The 25628-nt window shown below is 40.6% G+C and overlaps 1 protein-coding gene across 3 annotated transcripts in view; it reads left to right on the plus strand.

The window, feature by feature from the left end:
• The first annotated feature begins 437 nt into the window (after window positions 1-437).
• Window positions 438-25628, plus strand: part of LRP3 (LDL receptor related protein 3) — a 31507-nt gene continuing 6316 nt past the window's right edge. The window contains exons 1-4 of one of the 3 annotated variants that reach the window (XM_084644899.1): window positions 438-745; window positions 6458-6505; window positions 15293-15431; window positions 25368-25576. In XM_084644899.1, coding sequence (XP_084501025.1) covers window positions 505-745; window positions 6458-6505; window positions 15293-15431; window positions 25368-25576 — 637 coding nt within the window. In that variant the 5' untranslated portion in view covers window positions 438-504. Of the gene's footprint in view, window positions 746-6457; window positions 6506-14696; window positions 14991-15292; window positions 15432-25367; window positions 25577-25628 lie in introns of those variants that run through there. The other 2 variants (XM_084644900.1, XM_084644901.1) reach the window with 2 other exon arrangements.

Here is a 25628-nt window from a genome sequence, read left to right on the forward strand (position 1 = left end):
GCCTCGGGGGAGGGGGGGGTGCCCCAGTCCCTGCACGTTCAGCCCCCCAGTCCTGCAGGCTCAGCCCCCTGTGCCTCAGGGGGGTTCCCCAGTCCCTGCAGGCTCAGACCCCTGTGTCTATTGGGGGGGCTAGTCCCTGTAGGCTCAGAGTCAGTCCCCCATGTCTGTGGGGGTCCCGCAGCCCCCCCGTGTCTATGGAGGGGTCCCCCAGTCCCTGCAGGCTCAGGCACGGGAGGAGGCGGGTGTGCCCGCAGCCACCGGGTTTCCTCGCTTGTCGCCCCAGCCGGTCCCTACTCCGGCTACAGCCCCGGGTGCCCTGAGGTGAGTGCGCGGCCGCCGCCACAGGGAGCGAAGGGCGGCCGCGCGCCTCCGGCCCGGCCGCCGCAGCGGCACAGCGAGCGCGTCACGTGGGCGGCGGCGGCGCTGCGCCGTGTCCCTTCCACCTGCCCGGAGCCGCGGCGCGCCGGCCGGCCATGGGGCTGCGCCAGGGGCGGGCAGGGCGGGATGCTCCAGCGCCTCCACCGGCCCCGCGGGCTGCAGGGGCGCCCCGGGGCTGCCGCGCTGCCGGCGCCGCGGGCTCGGCGTAGAGGGGAGGCGGGCGCGGAGAGCCCGGCCGGAGCCGCAGCGAATTCCCCGCCGGCGAAGGGCAGGCGGCGGCGGCGGGGACCCGCCATGGAGAAGGCTGCAGCGGCGGCCGCGGAGCTCCGGCAGGGCGCCCTGGTGCCGCTCACCGCCATCTGCCTGGGTAAGTGCAGCACCCTCCGAGCCGCCGCCGCCGCCGCCGGGAGCCGGACGCTCGTGCGGGCCCGGAGCGGCTGCGGGACAGACAAACGCCGGGTGGATGCTCAGCGGGAGCGTGACGGGCACCCTGGCCACAGACGGGACCTTGGGCACATGGGCACCCTGGCCACAGACGGGACCGTGGGCACCCTGGCCACAGACGTGCACCTTGGGCACATGGGCACCCTGGCCGTGGAAGGGCACTTTGGTCACTTGCAGATAGCCCTGTGGAAACCCTGGGCACAGATGGTCACCATGGGCACTGGCAGGGAGCCCTCTGAGTGTTCTGGGCATTGAACACTCAATGGAGGCACCTGGGACACTGGCAGAAAGCTGTGCCCACAGCTTGGGCATGGGAGCACACTGGCCACCTCCAGGCTCACAGAGCACAGATGGACATGCAGATGCAGGTGCACACATGGCCATGCATGCTGCCTGGGCATAGGCAGACATGGATGAATACCTTGGGCAGGGACAGACAGACAAGCTGGTCACAAAATATACAGCTGCTGGACACACTGGGCATAGTGCAAGCATATGTACTTTGCTTGTGCAAGGAGACTGCAGGCTGAAATGGGATCAGCTCTGTCTGGTGTGGGGAATGACAAAGTCTCCTAGAGCCTGGGCCAGGTATGCCTAGGAGAGTGACTTCTGTGGCTGCATTTGTTCTCATTTGTGTTCTCTGTTTCTGCATAGATTTCTGTGAACTGTTTTCAGTCTTGCAGTAACTAGAGGTTGTTTATTGGAAGTTAGCAGCATAGTAACTATGTAAGCACGGTGGGCGTTTGGGGCTTGCTTATGGTTTACAAATAAGTCAGCATGGTTTCCCTTAATAGCGTTTCTTATTGTGTGTGTTCTATGCTTCACAAAAATGCCACCCCCAAGAAAAATAGAATATTCTTACAAATGTTACCAGTGCTGCTGCCATCACATAAATATACAACACTTCTTATAACCAGTGTTATGTGTTATTTATTTCAACATACGTGTACGTGTGCAAACTTCTTAACAAAATGCATATTATTTGATGGCTTAAAGGAAAAAGCTCATAATAAATTATAGTTTAGGATACACAGTGCAAATATCTGTGGATCTATTACAGTTTCTGTTTTAACTCTTTCTTCCCAGTGGTTTATAACATCTCTGTAAAATAGCTTACTGTGCACTCAAACTTGGTGTATAAGGGCACAGATGTTGGCGCTTGTCAAGATAGATAAATATAAAATGTATATAAAATTTGAGTAGGGTTTTAACTGCGATTCTCCTTGACTTTGAAACCATGACTGTAACCTTACATAATGCTTAGAAAGTTTACCCATATTTGGATAATAGCCCCCTTTTTCATAGTCCATACCCTGGTCTAACTCTTGAGACACATTAAGGGTAGCACTTACTGTGCAGCAGTTATTTGTAGGCCTGTCAGAGGTTCTTGCCCAACCACCACTTGGCCAGAGTTCTCATCTGGTTGATAGTTTAATAGTGGTAGGATGAAAAATCCAGTTTCACCTATTCCCCAATCATCTTCTGTTCCCCCTCCCTTCCTCCTGCCTGGAGCAACTGCTCTAATCTCTACTTCACAGCGAGTTTTAATGTATGGGAATTCAAATGCAAAATACATATTGTTACTTGTTTCAGATGCTTTTGTGCATAGTTGGCTGCCAGTTCCCAAGGTGCCTCTGTGTCCATCAATGCCCAGAACGCCTATAGGGCTGCCTGCCCATGCCCAGGCTGCCTGCCTGTGCCCAGGGTGCCCACAGGGCTGCCTTCCCATGCCCGGGTAACTGACCCCACATTCTGAACTGTTATGATACCTAGATATCTTGGCAGATATTTGAACAATGATGGCCACTTTGAAAAGGACCTTCTTTGCTTATATAATAAACTAATATTGACTTCCAAGAATCCTTAATAATAAACAATACTAATTGTAAAAATGCATTGTACGATCCCGCCGAACCCCATGCTATGTACTCAGGCAGCTAACTTTTGAGGTATGCTGCCTTGGCTACACTGCTATTTTTAGTGCAGTAGCTGGAGCGCAGCTGCCAAATGAATGTCCACCCCAGCTGGGAATCCCACCTCCCAGCTGCTATGGAGACATATAGCCATCATGGTTACCACTTATGGATTAACTTTAAGTTAAATGATAATCGACTTCTGTCAACAATATTTTTGGTTTAATAGAGGTGGAAGAGAGGCACAAGAGGTGCAAAGTTTATTGGTGTCAAAGCAGAAGTCGATGAGAGCTATTTTCCAACCCAAAGGCCTCATTCTGAAAGGCAGAGCTCAGTGGAAGTTGCAGATGTTCAAAACCTCCCAAGACTAAGCTCTAAAGCACCAAAATGGACTATACAATAAACTTATTGCATGCAGTACAAGCCACTTACTGTGGACTAGGAAAACTGTGACTCCTTGTTTTTCCCAGCTCTCCGGTTTCATCTCATGATTCCACTGAGCTTTCAATGTGCTATTTTCATTGCAGTTTATCTTCTATACCCATACCTTTAAGGATTCCAGGGTTGTGGGGAGACCAAAGGACCAGTACAGATGTCTGTTTTCTTCTGGGCCTCTAACATTTGTGAGAGCATGGAAGCTTGCACAGCTAGGACCTAACAGAAGGCAGTTTGACTTGCTATAGTCCTGTCAATGAGAAGGGAAAGGACATGGGAAGCCATGGACTGATTCTCCATCTGGGGAAGGTAAAATAAAACTCTAACTACAGTTCAGTCCAAGGCCCTATTTACAATGCTGACTTAATTTGAAATGAAAGGAAAGCAACTCCGAACTCTTGGTCTCAGCCACCAAAGTCCTTTCTAGCATTCAGCAAGCTGAGAAAGTTGAGGGCACACCTTTGCTAGAGACGTAGGCCTTCTGCTAGGTCCTATCCAAGGGACTTCCTTCAAAAATTTATCTTAATCCCCATCTTTGAAGACCAACTAGGTTCATTTTTTTATAGTGTCTCCAGCAGGCAGTCACATGATGCTGAACCATCTCCATCGTGTGCACTATCTGCAGGTTACAACTCCCTGAAACACCTAGTCTTAAAGGGTATGGTCTCAAAGGGCATAGGCCCAGACCTCAAAGGTACTTAGGTTCCTACCTTCCATTGATTTCAGTGGAAATTAGAAGCCTTAATACCTTTGAGAATCTAAGTCTGCAGCCCAGTAACAGACATGCTTATGTGCCAGTGCTCTGTTATCAGCATCTGGAACATTAGGGAGGGTCAGGATTTCTGTACGGTGACTTACTGCTCTGTCACTAAGTAGTTTGAACTAAGTCTCTAAGTCTGTCAGCTTTTTCCTGAAATTGGCAGAGTCAGTCACTGCCCACTCAGTTGCAGTGTATCTTCAACTTGCCACTAAGTCTGCTCCTTTCCCAACCCAGCCTATTAGTTTCTCTGTGCTTTGTAAACTAGCTCCCTTATGAAAATATGTCTAGGAGAGAGACCTATGAAGATCAGGAAAATCTGAACAAGGTTGTGTGATGTGGGGAGAAGAACTGATCAGTGGATGGCGCTGGCAGATATGATTGGATAGGAGTATGACTGAGTGAGAGCTAGCTGGGAAGAGCCAGACCGAGTGGCATATTGGAGCTGAGCATCAGTGAGCTTTAATACAGTATTAGAGTATTGCCCTAAGATATACTTACCAACATATCAAGAGTAAGCTAACACTATGAAACTAATGAAATAATTACACAGCATTACATACCTTACTGTGTGTCAATTACATAATAAAATTAATGCTATTAAAGTAGTTTGAAGATAGTGTTAATAATGATTATTAATACAAATCTGCAGCTCTATTTCTAACACAGAATACACAAACATCGTTACTCAATTGCCCTCCTGCTCACATTTTTTACTACAATATGCAATCCTTTTTAGCCATTTAGAAATTACAGAAGATTATTTTACTGCTTCAGTTGTTCACTCCCTCTGCCACCAACCTTTTCCTGGTTGTGTTCATCGTAATATCACCAATTCAATAATTGCAGTTTTGTGTGATTTGTAGTCTGTTAGTCTGTTAGGGCCGCTTGCTAATCTTCAGTTGTTAGGGATCTCTCCATTGAGGTGGTGAGTGGTCAGCTGAGGTCAGTGAGGGTCTATTTAGTTTTTGGACTTTAGATTGCAAGGAAGAAAAGTTTTCCAATTAGTGCCAACCGCAGTGGTCTTTTTGTGTGAATTCCTGTTCACAAAAATCTCCACTATTTGACACAGGACACTGAACTGCTATCATACTGGGATAAGTTTCAGTCAGTGGTGACCAGAACTGGATTTGAACTGGCAACTAAGGGTATGTCTAGAGTGCAATTAGACACTTGCAGCTGGCCCGAACCAACTGACTTGGGCTTATGGGGGTTGGGCTGCGGGGCTGTTTTATTGGAGTGTAGACTTCTGGGCTTGGGCTGCAGCCTGAGCCCGGAAGTCTACACTGCAGTGAAACAGTCCCACAGCCCGACCTCTGGTAGCCCGAGTCAGCTGGCACTGGCCAACCGTGGGTTTTTATATGCAGTGTAGACTTACCCTTAGCAGCATATCCCATTCTCTGGACTTTCCAGTCCCCTATGATAGGTACTTAATATTTCTGTTATGCTAGTTTTAATTCTGTTGTAAGCTCTTCTGAGCAAGGACCATCTTTTTGTTCTGTATTTGTATAGCACCTAGCACAGTGTGGCCCTGCTCCAGGGCTAGGGTCCCTAGGTACTGCTGCAGTACAAATAATAATAATTAGGTACAGCATCCCAAGTGACTGTCAGAGGAGAAGGGAGTCAGTCCTGCTCTTCCTGGTGTTGTTTTTACACTTCAGTTTCTGATCATATCTAAGTTATTTTTCAGTGTTTCTAATGCACTTGTCACCATAGTATCTAGGCATTTTAGATGGATTGTAGAAGACTGTCCAAATGGTTCATCAGGACTAGTGAAACTCCCCTTATTCATGAGGCAGGTGTCTCATTTACTTCCATGTCAGTCTGTTGCTGTATCCCTTGCTACATTGTGGGAGACCTTCTGGTAATGACTGTTCCAGTGAATCACTCTTTCTGATGCTGTATTCTGAAACATTTCCTCATGAAGTGAGACTTTAGAATATGAAGATTGCTTGGGGAGTAATTTGCAATGAGATGGTGGCAGATATCTCCATATCCCTCATGATTAGCACTCTTTAAAGAAAAAAAAACACAAAACCCTCCTTTTAATGGCATTGAATAAGTCGAACTGGGTGCGTTGGCTTTTGAAGCTCCTTCTGCAGGGTGATATTTGTTGATAAGGAATAAACTTTGCTTTACATAGTGGGGCCAAACTTAAAAATAATAATCATAATAATTAATTTCCAACATTGAAACCAGTGAAGTGACCAACTGTTATCATACATGTTTTAGTGTAATTGCACTTCCTCCTCCCCCAATAAATAACCAGTAGAAGATAACTTATAGCAGATTTGCAACTGATTCTCTTCATAGCATAGTTGACAGACATTCAACTAACATTCTGTTTTCTGGATAGCAGAAGAATAGCAGATTATGTGAACTCTCACCATAGATAAGCAAAGTTCTTGTTTGAAGAATGCAGAACATATGAATGCAGTATCACTGCAAATGCTTAGAAAGAGTAAATTATTAACTGCCAGCTCAAGCCAATGGACTCTGTAATGAATACTATTTTTTTTATCTTACACAGTGAATCTCTTCTTAACTGGGAAAATAGAAAGTGCTGTTACCTCACTAGGTAAGACACATTTATCTTATTTCGTCCAAGCATTTGAGTTTCTTATTATTTTGCTGATGATGCCATTTTCCCCCATGCAGATAAAGCTGTTGCTGAAACTGGATGACTTTATCAGAGACGTTTAACAATGGATTTTTAGAAAGTTCCTCTGTTTTTAAATCTCTACATGAGTGTAATATTTCACCAAAATCAATATCACTGTCCTAGACAAAACATTTGGCCTGAGGTTATGTTTGCAAATACACATCAATATTTTCAGGGAAAAAAATTCTTAAACAGAGTGTGAGAAAGACAAAAGAGTGAGATACTATATTTTATTGGACCAACTTCTGTTGGTGGAAGGGACAAGCTTTTGAGTTTCACAGCACTCTTCTTTAGGTATGGGGAAGTTAACCAGAGTGTTCAAGCTAAATATAAGGTTGAACGCTCCAATATCCCATCTTATATGTAGCCTGAACACTGATCCACCAAGAGAAGTTGGTCCAGTGAAAGACATTACCTCACCCACCTTGTCTCTCTCCTATCCTGGGACAAAAACAGCTAAAACAACACTCCATTGAACAGTGTCATGTTTTTGTAAAAAATGGGAAGCCATGAAATTCAGATGTGTGTGTATTAGGGCTGTTGATTAATTACAGTTAACTCATGCGATTAACTAAAAAATATTAATCTTGATTGAAAAAATGAATTGCAATTAATTGCAGTTTTAATTGTACTGTTAAACAATAGAATACAAATTGAAATTTATTAAATATTTTGGATGTTTTTCTACATTTTCCAGTATGTTGATTTCAATTACAACAGAGAATACAAAGTGTACAGTGCTCAATTTATATTATATTATTTTATTACAAATATTTGCACTGTAAAAATGATAAAAGAAATAGTATTTTTCAATTCACCTCGTACAAGTATCGTAGTGCACTCTCTTTATCGTGAAAGCGCAACTTACACATGTAGATTTTTTTTTTAACATAACTGCACTTAAAAACAAAACAATGTAAAGCTTTAGAGCCTACAAGTCTAGTCAGGCCTACTTCTTGTGCAGCCAATCACTAAAAGAAACAAGTTTGTTTACATTTACAGGAGATAATTGGACTTGTAAAATTTTACATTTTTTTTATTTTTGAATGCAGTTATTTTTTGTATATAACTCTACATTTGTAAGTTCAACTTTCATGATAAAGAGATTGCACTACAGTACTTAAGTGAACTGAAAAATACTGTTTTATTTTTACAGTGCAAATATTTATAATAAAAATAAATATAAAATGAGCACTGTGTACTTTGTATTCTGTGTTGTAATTGAAATCAATATATTTGAAAATGTGGAAAACATCCAAAAATATTTATATAAATGGTATTCTATTATTGTTTAACAGCACGATTAATCATGTGATTAAGCGTGATTAATTTTTTTTTAATCGCTTGACAGCCCTAATGTGTATATACACTCTCTGTCCTTACTCCATTACAGGAAGATATAGAAATGCTAAATGGGGGACCCCTAAGCAACCTTAATTCTGCCCCTTTATTCCTGCCATTTTGTGCAAGATGGATATGGGTCTGACCAGCGTCACAGCTAGTTGATAAGTTAAATCCTGTATACCTTGTCTGTTTGCTCAGGAATCTGGGCAGCTGTATACTTGAGTGTTTCACTTGTGCCTTCAGACTTCTTGAACTAGATCCTCGTCTCTTAATTTCCATGGAAGACTCCAGATTTATGACACTTTCTCCTGGCCTCCTGAGCAGCTACCTGAATCTCTTGGGGAACAGGGAGGCTTAATGGGAAGTGAATATGACTGGAGCAATCTAACTGAGACCAAAGAGAATAGGAGTTTATGTAGGTGAAACATTTTGCCCTCATTCTGATCATGAGGTGCTTTGAGGGTAGAGAGCCTCCTGGTCACTGTGTGGAACCAAAATGGAAACTGCAACTGTGAAGATGCAACTCCTGTGATCCCATCCGTTAAGCAGATGGGCAGGTCATAACAGCACCCCATAGAAAGCAGGGGCGGCTCTACCAATTTTGCCACCTCAAGCAGTCGCCACCGAATTGCCGCCGCTGCAACAGCCGTGGAGCTGCCGCCGAATTGCCGCCGCGCCAGGAAGAGTGGCGGAGCTGCCGCCCAAAAGCTGCGACGGCGGGAAGAGCAGTGGAATTGCCGCCGCAGGACACGGGCTGTCGCCCCATACTGAATGCCATCCCTGGCACCTGCTTGGAAAGCTGGTGCCTGGAGCCAGCCCTGATAGAAAGACAGTCTCACCCTGAAGGAGCCAGCAGCCTCAGAGCTCCAGCTGCCCAGGCTTCTATGTGAACCCTGGGCCCGTTCTCCTGAGGGATAGGGACTAGCTAGTCACAGTTACAAACTCCCTCTCCCCCATGACTTTCAGACTTATACAGCTCACTGGAGATTTAACAGGTGATGTAAGTGCTATGTATTTAGTTATTATTGGGGCTGAGAAAAATTGAGGCCACTTGTGTTCAGAAGCTTAGTCATGAACCACAGGCTCCACTTAGGTATTTTCAGCTTTGTTGTTTTATGCTTGAGATGCAAATAATAATTTCTCATTATTAGTATAATTTTCTAGTCAATAGCAATATTATTATATGTATTATTATGAGCAACACTGAGTCCTCATAAGGGTCAGGGTCCCATTGTGGGAGTCACTTTTAAAATACATAGATACGCATAATCCCAGCTCAAAGACTGTATAATCAAAATTTAAATAAGACATAATAAGTGAGTGTGACAAACAATAGGATGAAAAGAGCAGGAGGGAGGCTGAAGTAACCATAAGATAACATGGTCAGCTAGTTATTGCACAACTTGTTGCGTTCAAAACAGAACTAGGGCTTGGGAGTACAGTTGCAATGGGAGAAGGTAGTTGGTCTTGTGGATTAGTTTACACACCAGTGGAAATGTGGGTGGTTTGTAAAACTATTTTTAAATATTTTTGGAACAAAACTGAGCTCTAGTCAGTATTCTGTCTGAATGATTCTTTAGCTTTTGCCCTGTATCCATTACTCTGTATTGAATGTGAGGTCAGATTACTCCATTCAGAATTGCACTGCTTCTTGTTGATTTAGTGTAATTGAAGAGGTCTTTGCATTGCCATTTTAAAAATGGTGTTTCTGGTTAGAAGTTGGCAGAGGTAGATGCGTTTTGTTTCATGAAGAATGTTGAGATACTGTAACTCTTAAAGTTTCTGGGCTTGGTTCTGTCATGGGTTACTCTGTCTTCTGGCAGTACAACAGGAATGGTGGAAAGTGAATCTAGGGGGGCATTGTAGTGGAGTAAGTCACATACAACTTCTTCTGTGCCTGGGTTTTGTGGGGAGGGGAGAGTAGGCCAGTGCAGCTGTAAAATTTATGTTCATGGTGAGGGAGGGTCATAACAAGGGAGGGGCATGGCCAGGTTCCCAGAGCATTTGAGGATTCGTTCTCTGCCAGTTTTATGTTAAAACTACCCTTCTCCTTATGAACATTTGGTAGCAAGGAAAGCACTCTGTGACACAGTTTATCTGGCCAGCAGACCTTGTGTCTGTTTACATTCCATTTGATCAGTAATAAGAATCCACTAGGGATTTGATTCAATATTCCATACAGAGGGCATTATTAAGATGTGTTTCTGTTTGAGAGAAGCTCTCTGAGCCCAGATCGCTCATGGCAGGGCTTGCGTAAAGAATTTGTATACAGTTTTTAAAAAAGATATAAAAATATAGAAGATTAAATATTGTTGTCCTAACTATTGATTTTGTTTTTAAATACAGCATTTCTGAAAATAATGTACTGTTATCTAGGGCATACCGTTCTCTGTGATGTACTGTTCTGATTGGCTAATCTTAAAGGCAGGAAATGTAGGCTGCACTTAGCTTTTTATAAACTCTGTTCTCACTCTTGTTCAGAATTTGCTTAAAAGATTGAGAAAAAACAGCTATTGAACAGTCGTTTGAAACAGCTACCAGTAATGTTACTGATAATACCTACAGAATTGTCCAGAATTTCTTTCTCCTTAGAGCTTTCCCTTTTCACTTAGATGTTTTCATAATTTGAAGACGCTTTAACTTATTTTCCCTTAAGAAATAGTAACACTGTCACTCTAAAGTAAACTTTAAAAACAATAATACTGTATCCAGACTTCAGATGCTATGTTTTGACTTCAGTTATCTTTGTAACAAGCCCTGTAAATATACTCCAATAATCACCGTGTCTCCATCAGTCTGTTCCTGAATTAGAGTCCATTCGTGTAGTACTTAAACATCTGTTATCATCAGTGGATGTTTTGTCTTTGTATGGACTGCATGATTGGGTCTTAATTTATTGACGTCACAATCCCTTCCAAATCATGGTGTTATAATTATGTAACTGAACAAGTGGCATATGAGATGGCTTATTCTACTACTATTCTGTGGCACTCCTTTTCTCTTTACATTGGTATCACTCTCCCTCTCACTCTGTCTGCTTCCACTCTCTGCCCTTGACTCCCCAGTGGTGCCCTTTTAGGTTATCACTCTAACAGAGAAAGCACCGTGACCTTGTTTCCAACTGAACGCAAACTTAAAAACATTTGATGTGACTGTTTTGTTACCAACATGTAAGGCTTTCAGTAAAAAGGTATTGAGATTTTAAAAATATATATGTATTCATTTATTTTAGTTAAAACATTCTTTATAAAAGGTAAAAGAACAGCAGATTGGAAAGCAGACCTTGAACAGCTCACCATGTATAAATAGTTCCCTACTATTTCACAGCAGAGCGACTGCATAGTGGATAAGGAAGAAAGAGGAGGAGGCAACAGACTCGGAAGGAGGCAGGGTAATGAGCACTGATGGGAAATGAGACACATCAAAAGCACATGCCAGTTAAATGAGATTTGGGTAAACATAATAGTACTTTTTCAGTTTGCCGTAATGCGTCAGTGGTTCTCTAACTGTCTTTGACACAAACATATTTTTTATTTTAATAGGAAACAACAAAAGGATAACTTTGATATCTAAGGTTTTAGAGTAGCAGCTATGTTAGTCTGTATCCGCAAAAAGAAAAGGAGGACTTGTGGCACCTTGGAGACTAACAAATTTATTTGAGCATAAGATTTCGTGAGCTACAGCTCACTTCATTGGATGCTCACGAAAGCTTATGCTCAAATAAATTTGTTAGTCTCTAAGTTGCCACAAGTACTCCTTTTCTTTTTGATATTTAACTGTTGTCCATTCAGATTAGGAATTTCAAAAAGAGCAGCAAAGCCCAGACAGTGTCCTTGCTCTGTTAGAGGAAGGAAGCCATTATAAGGTAACTAGCACCAGTGGATGTTATCAGATAAATTGCCTAAATTGGCAAAGCTTTGTTTCTCTTACATCCGTTTCTGCCCACATACATTTTCAAATGAGTTATTTAGTTAGCTTTGTATATAGTTCTTTTAGGGTGTTGCTGATAGCAGTGATGCAGAATTAACTAGGAGAACACACCTGAAAAACTAAAATCTCATGCCGTATCAAATCTACTGCATGTACTTTCTAATATCAAAAAAGTTTAACTGTTTGAAGCATCTGTTACTCAGGGTCACTCTAGTATGATCACTCTAGATACTGCTCCATCTTAAAATTATGAAAACGGAATATACTTGAAAATGCAGTTTTTTTTCTTGATCTTAAAAATACTGCTTAACGGGTGAGCATTGTGACATCAGCCACTCAGTCACCAGTGTGTCTGTGTGACTTTTTTTCAAAATCAGGATTGAAATAAGTTTGCATGGCCAAGATCTCTGTATCCTATTGTTCCGTAGTCGTAATGTATCCAGTATCAACAACAGGTGCTAATACAAAACCCAATCATTAGTGTAAGGATGGTGCTGTTGGTGGAAGCCTTAGGACAATAACGTATAACCAGTGGTTTTGGTTCCCTGCTCAGTGTGCTGAAGAGCCTTTTTCAAAAGGACCTAATGTTATAAAGTTTTAGTTGCAGCAGTTAGGAGAAATGATCTTTGCAGGCTCACCTCATATGGTTTTAGTTCTGCCCATGATGCATTTATACAGTGATGATTGTGGAGGAGGAACACATTTAAAATTCTAAGTACAGTCTGTAGCAATACGTGTAATGAGAGAACTTGAGAGCTTTGGTGGGAAGATCATGTGGATCTTATTTTCAGTACAGTTGCGTCCACTTCTCAATTTCTGCCTATGAGCAGTCTCACTGGGAGGGCACTTTGGGATCGCTTTATTTTTAGAAATGTGAGCAGCCAACGTTTTTTTGTTATAAAATTCATTGTGGAATTTTTATGTTGCAAAAATGTGTAATTGAAAACTATTAATGTGAGCTAGATGTCTTGGTGTGTTTGCTGTTTACAAGTTGACAGTAAAGTTTTTATATCTTATGCCTTAGGTAAGCTATCTGCCTGATGGTTTTTATATTCATGGGGCCTACACTTAAAGTACAATACGTAGCGCTTACTGCATATTAAACTGTAGTGTATGAATTTAAAAATAACTTTTCTGTGGTGGTAGATTTCCAGCAATAACTTGTTAGCCCATGATTTACAGCATGTTGATTGTTTGTTTTGAATGTACATATGCACAAGGAAATCCAAGATTTGGGGCATCCTTTTTCTCCTTGTAAACTTCTAGGCTATGAGAAATTAGGCTCCCATCAAAAGGTAAAATATTCTGCTGTTAAGAGCAAATCATAAAATGCTTATTCTTGATTTTAAAATAGCTCTGAAAATATTTCTAAATCTAATGGAGAATGTTCAGACTAAGTATTACGTTTCACATAGTTTCCCTCTCATACTATACTGAGTATATTTTCCCATCAGAAAAACTTTGGCCATTTGTTCTTGGACCTTTTCACTTTCCTCTGCTATTGAATTGGATATTTGCAAATTAGATGTATTTGTGGTCCCTAATTTAATAATTGGCACTCCCATAATGTCCTCTATATGAGTATCTGAAAGTGCTTTGAAAACACTGGGCTGTATTTAGCATTCCTACTCCTGCACCTCTCTCCAGATACCTCTCCTTAACATCAGTAGTCCTTGCTCAGAATTCCCCAGGAGTTTTGTGGGTGTAAAGATTGCTGAATAGAGCCCCGTAGCCATTTAAATCTCCTAGCACCCTGTTGGAGTAGGTAAGTGTTATCACAGATTTTTACAGAAGAGAAAATTGAAGTTGAGTGATTCAGAACCTGATTTTCTAAAAGTTAAGGATACAAAATCTTGTTGTAACTGCATGTCTGATTTGCATGTACACTAACTGTGACTGCATGCAAATATGTATTTGTATGTGGAAATGGCCATTTAAATGTATGGTTGACCATATTGCAAATGCATTTGTGTTTTCAACTTAGCACACCTTTTCTGTGCCTCATTATTAGAAAATCCAGTATGAAAGGGTGTTCTTTGAGCTGTCAATCACTCTTACTTCCTCTTGAAGTCGTGAGAACTAAGGGTGCTACCTACCTGATAGGATTGAGTCTGGAGTGATTTGCCCAAGGTCATACAGGAAGTCTGAGGCAGACTCAGGACTCTTGATTCCTGCTGCAGTTGGTTAAGCACCAAATAGCCTTCCCCACCCCCACTTTATAAAACAACCAAACCTAACCCCAAGTTAGATATCCTCACCCATTTTCTCATTTATGTATGTCTTTCCTTCTGTTTCTTTTTAAATATAGGGATAAAATATTCAAGTAATTTACAAAAACATCTATGCCTTGTTAAATTAACAATCCATGTCAGAGTTCTGAACCCAAACATTGTGCTATTGAATGAAAATTAGAATATGCAATGGGCCAGTGTAGCTCAGTTGTGCAAATGGAGTGAAACAGAACCATATACTTGAAACATGACTAAAACATTTTCATAAGAGCTTGGCTTCCATTTGGGCACCTAACTAAAACTGCCACATTTTCAAAGGTGTTCAGGCCCTGGCAGTTTCCGTTACTCAGGATAAATTAGGAGAATCGTCAGTGGAATCACACTTGTATAAAATTAGAATACCGTAAGTGACATTAAAATCAGGCCTGGACTGTATAAAACCGTAGGTTTGTATTACAGACCTGCACTATTGGTATCTGTACTGACTAAGTGGAAAGAAAGAAAGGCAGGCAGCCAGCTGGAGTATGTTATCCTGCATAACCATTCAAGGAACAGAAAAAATTCCATTAATGATATTCCCAGAAAATGAATAGTCTGTCTGAGCAGATGGTTTAACGCAGAGATGTGCTTGAACCAATGCATTGGTTCTGAACACCCCAAACTTTGGGAGTATTTGAAATCAGGATCTAATTTTGTCTCTTTCACTTCTTTTCTGTATCTGAGAACTCTCTTTTTAAAAATTAAAACTCTCAAGGCTTGTGATTTGGTTAGGAGAATAAACAGTTTTCCAGGAACTTACTATTGAAAAGTAAGGCTCTAGATTTTTCATGTTTCATGTTCAATATGGATCGCCTCCAGTTGCTGAGTGGCATACCCAGTCTCTGGGAAGCTGGTGAGTAAGTAAGACAGTTTTCTTCATCATTATATTCTCTTGGCAGATCCATGCAGGATTATTGATTGTATCTTTTTGGCAGATTCATGCAGGGCTGTTGATCCTATTTTGTGAGGTGTCTGCTCTCCTACATTTAAAGCCAGGTGATAAAGATCAGGGTAGGAGAGAGAAAAGCAATAAAGGGATACAATTGTTGACTCTTAAGTTATCTGTAATCATTAGAAATTGAGGAAGGTTATTGTAGCTAATGTGTATTTTTGATTAGCTTAAACCTTTAACAAAAGGGCTTTTTTTCTTGGTTGACAGCTGCTTGCAGTGGAAAACTGGAACAGCACACAGAGAGACGTGGAGTCATCTATAGTCCTTCCTGGCCACTAAACTATCCTCCAGCCATAAACTGCAGCTGGTACATCCAAGGAGATCACGGAGATATGATAACAATTAGGTATGATTTGTAGTGTTCTGTTGAGATGACAGATTGCTTTGCTGAAATGAATTATAAGAGCTTGTGTAATATGCTAATATGAAGTTATCTAAAAGAACTGTAAAAATTATAGAGCTTTTGTGCTAAGAAATTTGTGATTGATGCTTGGTGAAATATAATTGCAAGTCAGGAGGATCCTCTCATTTAAAAGATATCACGTAGTCTATTTAGGTATCTTAGGTAATGAGAGAGCCCCATTACTGTAGTATTGAGTCCCTCACAATTTTTTTAATGCACTTATCCTTACAGTACTGCTGTGAGGTAGGGAAGTATTATGATTCCCATTTGGTAGGTGGGGAGCTAAGGCACAGGGAAACTAGTTTGGTCACATCAGCTGAACAATCATTTTGCCCCTTTCTCTACATTTTAATGGGAATGGAGACATGAGACTTGGATTAGGGTAGGGTTTGAGTTTAAGGTTGAATGAATGTTAGGACTCATGTCTGAAGACAACAAAATCTTGAGTTTTTCCTCTGAGATATCTGCTTTAGTTAGCAGAAATCTTATGATGTCAGCGAGATATGATCCATTTTAGGGAAACTGGACAGCTCCCAATTTTGGATTACTGTAGAGGGGTGGTTTAGATCTGGGGACTAGGCTACAAAACTACTTCCCATCTTACATTCATAGTTGGGAGAGTTTGAATTTCAGGTTGTTATTCAGACTCATGTCTGATCTAAGGCCATTCTCAGTAGTCACATAAGGAGAAAAATCCACAGATGGCAGAACTGAGCATGGTATACATGATTTTCCTGTTTACTCAGAGGTCTGGTTAATAACCCCTTACAGATGTCCAGGTTAGCATCCACATTGTTAGCAATAATGTAAATTATATTGGTATGTGGCAGTGGGAAACTGACTCCTTTACCAAGCAGTAACTAAAGCAGAAACAGTGCTTAACATGGTCTGAAATAAGTTGGAGGGGTCTATTATAATCTGGGAGCAGCAGCTTTGGTAAGTCGGTGCTTAAAGTGAGTTGTTTGGCTCAATTTTATTTTTATTTATATATTTATTTGGTCTGCAACCCCTTGCAAGTGCTCCATCCCCCCCCCCCATTATAAATAAAGACACACACTTTAAGCACTGGGTATAAATACAGAAGGCCAGTTTTTCAAACAAGTCTTTTAAAATAGTCCGAAAGAATTTTCCAGCAACCTATTTGCATGCTTTCCCACCTACCTTTTGCATAGGGAAATACACATTAGTGCAAAAACTATTATGCAATAAGTGATGATAATGCAGGCAAGATCACCAATTTTATAGGTTCATTTTCTAAAGCCCATTTGAAAATTAGGCTCACAGAGGTGTTTAAGATTCTCACAACAAAACAAAGAAAGGGGGCCTTTTCTGTAATTATGTCACAAAGTAATTTTGTATGTAACTGATGGTTCAACATGTCATCACTGCTCCATTAAATTAACATTCAGCAAAGCAAGTATTTCCTGTTATTTAGCACTTCCGAAAATAAGCAATTACCATTAAAGAGTTAGCATTGATGACATAATTTCAGCCCTTTCTGGGAAAGCACTCTTAATAAAAGAAGCACACACACACACGAAAAGGATACTTTGAACTCTAATGTTCACATACTGTGAAAATACTTTAGTTTTCTGTGCTAATCACAGTATCCACTTCAGACGAAGAACTGTTGGGTTTTTTTTTAAAGCCATTTTTTTGTTTTTAATACTCCTGTGTTTGACACCATCTGCTGAGTTGTAAGCTCAGCTGCCTAAAAGGACTGCAAACCTCTTCAACTGCAGATGCTCTACAATTAAAAAGAAGTCTGCTGTAGACGGAATAATAGAAGGGTTCCTTCTTCCATTGTTTGAAATAGGAACTAATTATAATAAACAAGCAAATGCATACCTGCCAGCATTTGAGATCCACAAGTAGGTATATACTTTCAAACTCCATTAAAATATACTCGACTAGGAGAGTGAGCTTGTAAACAGAGACTGTTGGAAAGTAGGAGGAAATGCACTAATGAAATTAGAACTTTGCTTTAGGTGTACAGATGGCAGAAGAATCTGAAGTAGGTTTATATGGAAGTGTTCATTAAAAAAATACTTGGCCAAATTCAACCCTGATGTAACTATTCACAACTCTGTTGCAGTCCACCTAGGCATTATTTAATGAAAATACTGTTGTTTGTATTTTGATAGCCCTCCCCTAGCAGCTTCCAGGCTGATTTGGGGCCCCCAAATAGTCAGTAACAAAGAATTTGAAGTAACGGGGGAAGGATGACTATGGAAACGGTAGTAATATGTTTCCATAAGTCAGACATGTGCAGAGCTATATGGTTTTGAGTTGTTGTTTTTATGTAAAGAGCTAGCAGTGTTTGGTTTTTGTCACTAGAGTAATCAGATGGGATTTAAACACACAGGGCCAATGTCTGCCCTAAGATTCACATGTACAAGTTTCATTGAGGACAATGGGAGCCTTGTGTGTATGTCCAAGGGAACAGTTTGGTTCACTGGTGACAGATGGGTTAAGACGTTTTGTTTAAATAGCTGCTCTTCTGACTTAAAGTGACTCATACGAATATTACTTTGCATCTTATGCACAACATTTCATTTTAAGATCTCTAAGCACTTTACAACTATTAATGCATACAGTAAGCTAGAAGGCTTGCAGTATTATCCCCATTGTACGTATGAGGAGACTGAGAAATAGGCAGGGTAAGTGACTTGCTCAGAGTCACATAGCATGGCCATAGCAAAGTGGAGAATAGAATCCAGGTGTTCAGATTTTATTGCTTTCACCACCAGACATGCTCCTTCCCTAACATTCTCAATAAAAGGTGTGGAAGGGGCAAACTGACGTTGTCGCTTTTCTTGATTCAATAAGTTTTTTGGATTTTAGAAAAAAAAATCCTGTGTGCTGTATTAAACTAGCTGTATTTCCTTTTATCTTCAGTTCTGACTGCCAGCAAGAGCAGCGTTACAACATAGGATAGTTGGGGTACACCAAGAATCACTAACGGATGAAATTACAGTTGCAAGTAGTTATGGTAAACAAAATCATTGCAGTCTGGGCCAGTTTATTCTAAACCTGTTGTTCAGCAGCTTCCAATAAAACAGTGCCCTGTTCTACATATGGATGAAGGAGATTGTCTCCCAAGGGCATTCCCCTTGAACACTTTGTTTTAATATTTTCCTCTCATATGTTTGTATTGATTTTCCTCAGCTGCTTACCTTTTCATGATTTCCCTTTTCCCTTCCATAGTTTATTTTTCAGACTCAGCAGAGACAGGTTCAAAAGTCCGAAAATATGTTTGCTTTTTAAGCTGCAGGCAAGAGCAGCTGGCCTTCAAGAATCTCTACAATCTGCATTTAGGATAACAAATTACTACTTGTAACCACTATCCTTAGTATTTTAAGCTTAGATGGCATTTTTGTTTTATTTGCTAGGTAATCTGCTTTGATCTGTTTGCTATCCCTTAAAATTCATCTTTTGTAGTTCATAAATTTGTTTTTGTTTTTGTCTAAAACCCAGTGTGTGGAATTCATAACTGGGGAGCAAAAAGCTATTGCATATCTCTCGCCACATTGAGGGAGGGGATGAATATCATGAGTTTATGCTGTATAGTTCTCTGTGCAGCGCAAGATGGTATAATTTTGGGTTTATCCTCTAGAGGGGGTGTGCGCTTGAGTACTGGGCAATTCCTTAGCTGAGCCTTCTTATGCAGAGCTGATATCAGTGTCTCTGTGTTTCTGCAGCCGGGTGTGTCCCTACCTGTGTGCTGGTGAAAGTGTGAGACTGGGAGTGGGTCTGCAGCTTGTCACATCATTACAGGGTGAAAGGGAGCCCAGGCTGGTGGGTCAGGCAGGCTCAGTGGTACTCCAGTTGCAGGTGATACCCCGGAAGGAGGGGGGGGGAACCTGTCACACCCTCCTTAACCATTTTGGAGTGCATATCTTTTATCTGGTTTTGCTTTAGTAGTACAAGTCATCTGGCTTGTGAAAATTCAGCAAAGGTTCTTTTGAAATTCCTATTCAGGCCATCACAGTACAGGAAGCAGCTTTTAAAACTAGGGCCTGTTCCTGCAAACCCTTACTTATCTGAGGTTTCAGAGTAGCAGCCGTGTTAGTCTGTATCCGCAAAAAGAAAAGGAGGACTTGTGGCACCTTAGAGACTAACAAATTTATTTGAGCATAAGCTTTCGTGAGCTACAGCTCACTTCATCAGATGCATTCAGTGGAAAATACAGTGGGGAGATTTATATACATAAAGAACATGAAACAATGGGTGTTACCATACACACTGTAATGAGAGTGAACAGGTAAGGTGAGCTATTACCAGCAGGAGAGTGGGGGGAAAAAGCCTTTTATAGTGATAATCAAGGTGGGCCATTTCCAGCAGTTGACAAGAACATCTGAGGAACAGTTGGGGGGGGGGAATAAATATGGGGAAATAGTTTTACTTTGTGTAATGACCCATCCACTCCCAATCTTTATTTGAACTCTAGGGTACAGATGTGGGGACCTGCATGAAAAACCCTCTCAGCTTATTTTTACCAGCTTAGGTTAAAACTTCCCCAAGGTACAAACTATTTTACCTTTTGTCCCTGGACTTTATTGCTGCCACCTCCAAGCGTCTAACAAATATAACAGGGAAAGAGCCCACTTGGAAACGTCATTCCCCCAAAAATCCCCCCAAGCCTTACACCCCCTTTCCTGGGGAAGCCTTGATAAAAATCCTCACCAATTTGAATAGTGAACACCTTGGATCTTAAGAACAATGAAAAAGCAATCAGGTTCTTAAAAGAAGAATTTTAATTAAAGAAAAAGTAAAAGAATCACCTCTGTAAAATCAGGATGGTAAATACCTTACAGGATAATCAGATTCAAAACATAGAGAATCCGTCTAGGCAAAACCTTAAGTTACAAAAAGACACAAAAACAGGAATATACATTACGTTACAGTGTGTATGGTAACACCCACTGTTTCATGCTCTCTATGTATATAAATCTTCCCACTGTATTTTCCACTGAATGCATCCGATGAAGTGAGCTATAGCTCACGAAAGCTTACGCTCAAATAAATTTGTTAGTCCATAAGGTGCCATGAGTACTCCTTTTCTTTTTACTAATCTGAGTAATCCATGAAAAGGAATGGGAGTGCTTCCTGTCATCCACGTGAGGCAGGTAAATGTTATCCTCATTTTGTAAGAGGGGGGCAAATTCTAGGAGAGGTTTAAGGCATGATTTTCCAGAGGTGCTGAACACCCACCATTCCCATTGCCTTCAGTTGGAATTGCAGATGTTATCCTCAGCCTTGACAGGCAGGCTGTTTGTGTCTTACTTGAGGTTACACAGCAAGTCGATTGTTGAACTGGAAAGAGACAAGACTTCCTGAGTCCCAGGTCCTTGCTCTAAACAGTTAAACAGGATTTTTTTTAATGAGCCAATTAAGCCATCAGCTGTGTTCACAATCTGCCCTTGCTGAGAGAGTTTGCCAAATAGGAGTGACTTCTCTTGCTTAATTGGCTGTTCTGTTTTATTTTGAGCCAGTGCTTTGCTGATCTATCCATAATATTTATTCTGGATTTTTAATGGATTTTCAGGGCCAAGTTAGGTACTTAACTTTTTCTCTCTTCTTTTATCACAATGGTTGGACCTTTTGTGTGTTACTGTCCCATGTTCATTTTTGTGCTGGACCCAGTCTTTGTTTTTCTTTCCAACTTTTAAGAGTTTGGGTTTTTAATATTTTTATTGTGTAGTTGTTCACACCTAAATCACTTCCAAAGGGGTGTAGAGGATTCTTTATACATAATATTGTATAACTAAATTTTGGCTGTACACTGCTGCTTTAAGTCCAAGCAGTAAAAGAGCTCAGCAGAGCCTTGGCTTCTTAGACAGCATGTTTTTTTTAACTTACAGCAGTTGCAATGAATGTTGATGTTAAGCTGGTTTAATGCAGTTATTCGCAGTGACGTGTGGATATTAGAAAGTCATTGGGAAAATGTCATTATTGGCCATTTCTTCCTTTTTGGAGCAATTTTGCAGACAGTATACATTATACCGTCAATTCTGTAATTTACAGTAAGCTCACTCGATCCCTGCTGTGTATCAAAGTAGTATTTAGTGATGTGATATATTGGTGAAAAGAACATGTGCTTTACCTATTTCTTGCAGAATTCTAGGAAAGCAGAGTTACAGCTGTCTTTCCATCAAGTCACATTAGAATTTTTTTGGTCCTCAAAAATTGAATGTCCCCAGTGTCATTTAGTGGGATATTTTTAATAGGTAGAACCTTGTAGTTTATTTAGAATTGATTATAAAAGTTCAGCAATAAAAACAGACATTTCAGAAGGAAAGGCCAAATTTCACACTGTCATGCCCATCCCTCCATGCCTTTCTTGATTTCGTTGGGGATGTATCACTGTTAATGAGGAGAGTTGGAGGCCCAAGTCATTTAAAAAAGATAACTTGCTTTGAAATAGAGAGTAACTTTTAACCTTTTTATTAGTTAACCAGAAAAAATAAGAAGTGATTTATTGGCTCAGTTGAAGGCTGCAAACTCTCTCAGGGGCTGTAAATTCATTAGCTTCCTTCATGTCCATTTCCTAAGAATGTATGAAATGAATCTGTGTTATGTGTACGCATTGGTGGTGTGAGCCTCTCCTCCCCTCTTCTATTTGTTATCATTAGCCATTCAACTGCCAGGCTGACCCTGCTGATAAAAGGATTACACTATAGGTTGAGAGAGTTCAGTTGAATCAAGTCTCTAGATTAGTAAATCTTATGGTTCATAGGTGGCAGGATTTTAAAAAAAAAAATGGACTCTGGTAGCAGCACAAGATCACATTACCGGTGGTGAAAGATTGGAAATTGTGGAGGTCTGGCAAATTAATGTGGCAGAAACTTCCCATGCAAAGATTCTTGCCTTTGTGATCGGCTTTCTAAGTAGTAAACCGATTATGATCTGTACACAAAATCTAATATTTAGTTGCAAAGTACAACTTGGTACTAGTTCACACACATCAGCTTTGTTGGTCTCAACTCAATCGACAATTAAATTAGGTAGTGCAAAACTTATTTCTATCCCAGCATGCAGACAGTTGAACTTGTTAGGAAGCTTAAGGGGAAACTATTTTTGGAGTGCAAACCCTCCATTCTCAGCAATATCCCTTTAAGGAATGACACATTTTACAGTTTGCAGGAGACTGTTCAAGGCTGAAAATTACTTTCCTTTTACCTCTTTTTATTGCCAGCACAGGTACGAGTTAGACCCTTGTTACTATATCTCTTGTTTATATGATTTAGTAATAAACTAAACCCAAAATTTACATGTCCTGTGGCAGTTTTTTAAACTGTTTATTCCACAATATTTTTTCCAAACTGTAATTTGCTAGATGCTGATATTTGGGATATGAAGGTTTAGAAGGAAATTGCTGAAGGGAAGACTTAATACGTTCTGCATCTGACCTTTCCATATGCTAGAATGGCTGTTTCCAAGAGACATGCTTCTTCATGGCCCCTTTGAAAGAATAGTTGCTCACAAATACAATTCTGCCTCTGCACCAGTATACTTATCCTATGATTTAAGGGGAGGGATGGTCTTGTGGCTAAGTATGGGGCATGGAGTTGAAAGCCTAGGTTCTATCCTGCGGCTGCCTCTGACTGACTGTGTGGGATTGAGGAAGATCACTTAACCTCTCTGCATCTCATGTTCTCTGTCGAAAAATGAGGATAAAGATACTTCCCTAGCTCACAGAATTGTGATAATTAACTGAAAGACTTTTTATTAGTAATGCATCTTGAGATCCTCACATGGAAACCATCTTACAAGTATAAGGTGCTGTTAATTACAGGCCCTTGGTATATTGCAGAACTCTATCATCTGCAGAACATAGACTTATGGCAAGAGTAGGATAAGTTGACAGTGTAGGGTAACTCTAGTTCTGACTCTTCTGGGTGTTTTTTCTTTGTGCATACCTTAAACATAGTGTTGTTGAAATTTCTTCATTTTAAATTACTAGAATTAAATGTAAGGCAGGACTCAAGAAGGACAAATTTTGGGGATCATCAAGATTAATTAATCACATTACTGGAGAATTCTAATTAATCATAGAAATTAGAGATAAAAAGGACCTAATAAGTGATCGGGTCCATCTCTCTCATGTTATGCAGGATTGTTCCCTTCAATATATTTTTCTAGTGAGTTTTTATCCCTTTATGACTGAGCCTCTGCTACCTCACTTGATGGATTGCTTCACAGGCTAACAGATATTCTTGTTGTTTATTCATAATTTTCTCTTTGCTAGTTTCATCCCAATACTTCTACTTATAGGCAGTTTGCATCATTCTAAACAATTTCTTTCTTGCTTTTTCTTGTTTGCATATCCATCTTTCATCATCACTAAGAAAGCTCTGGAAGGACATACAGGACAGAAATCATTTTAATTTACCTTTTGTGAATATTCTGCCTTCCCATCCTGGCAGTGAAAATCTCTGGCACTATCTGCTTTACTAAATCCATTGGTTACAAGGATTTAATAGTATCACTGGTATTGGAGAATGATGAGTTTTTGGGTTGTATCTTGCAAACTAGAGGGTGACAGAAAACATCACAGAAGGAAAGGATTTGAAAAAGGTGAATTAAGGCATTTCAGTGCTGATTTGTCCTCTGTCACCTAAGATAGTTCTGGGACACTGCACATATATTACTAGTCTTCTCTCTGTTTTCACTTCAGTTTCGTGCTTTTAACTCCCCCCTCTCTTTCCATTCTCTTGATGCCATGTCCTCTTTCTTGCTAATCATACATCTTTGTCATTGGCCTTTTTTGGATATTGTGTATGCATAAAAAAAGAAGGATGATTGCAGTTTGAGATTCCTGGCTGGAGTGAATTCTTTCATCTTCATGGCAGCTGCACTTCTCCTTGCCCCAAAGAAAATGGTTTGGTTTACTTATAGTTTTCTGATATTGTGGAGTTAGGTTTCTGACATTAATTCCAGAAGGTCGTAGTCTACCATTTATCTTTTCATGGAGCTTCCTCTGATATCCATGAAAGTTTCTATGTAGAATGTGACCCATCTTTTTGGTAAGGCTTTCTCCATTTCTAAGAATTCTCAGTCTACAATGTTATGTGGTTGGGGTATTATATTAAGTTTTAACATGCTAGCCTTGGGTAATCCCATTTCAGTATGCAACAGGGAAACAAAACATGGTTTTGGTATCTTGGGTGTGTTTTTTGTGACAGCGACACACACATTTTCTCTCAAGGGGATAGCCCCAGGGTCCTGGCCAACACTTCCTCTCTCAAGGAGGCAAAGTTGTATTGTCTAGGGCTGTTATGATTTTTGTGGAGTACTTACGTGATTCTGGAAAGAATGGATTAGAGGAACTGTTCTGCATTCCCTTTGCCTTTGCGCAGGCCAAAGAGTTGGTTGTTTCCCCCTTCCCAATACCTTTGGGGTTCTTTACACAGCTCCCTATTGTTCTTTGCCCAAGAAGGGTTTTATTTATTCAGAGTTCTTAAGGCCAGAAGGAATCATTATGATCATCTAATCTGTCCTGAATAGCACAGGCTGTAACTTGTGGTTGACTAGAGTATTTCTTTTAGAAAGGCATCCAGTCTTGATTTAAAAACTTCAAGCGACTAAAAATCCATCATTTTACCCTGTCAGGGGGGTTCTTTTAGCCTGGTGTTCATGTAAATTGATTTGACAATAAGCTTTGTATATTATTGTGGGGTTTTTTGTATATGGGCCTTGAGCCTCTGGTGTGGGTGCATTTTCTAAATGGAAAAATGATGACAGCCATGGTTGCCTGCACAGTCACTGCACTATGAGTGTGTAACTTATTCCTATGAGATATTTGGGATGTGAAAGGCTGTGTCCTTAAATCCAGATTTTATCCTCTTTCATTTGTGTTTTCTTTGCTCCTGGCAGTTTTAAGAACTTTGACTTGGAGGACTCTCAGAAATGTGCAGTAGACTGGCTGATGATTGGCCCCTCTTCCAAGAAGGAAGAGTACAGAGTATGTGGATCCTCCATACCACCCTCCTTTATCTCTGCACGGGATCATGTCTGGATATTTTTCCACTCAGACACATTGAGTTCGGGACAGGCTCAGGGATTTCGCCTTTCCTACATCAGAGGTAAAATCTCTGTACAGTTTTAATGAATTTTGTTGGACTATTCAGAAATACT

Source organism: Lepidochelys olivacea (assembly GCF_965140295.1).
Source record: "Lepidochelys olivacea isolate rLepOli2 genome assembly, chromosome: 12".
Lineage (NCBI taxonomy): Eukaryota > Metazoa > Chordata > Testudines > Cheloniidae > Lepidochelys > Lepidochelys olivacea.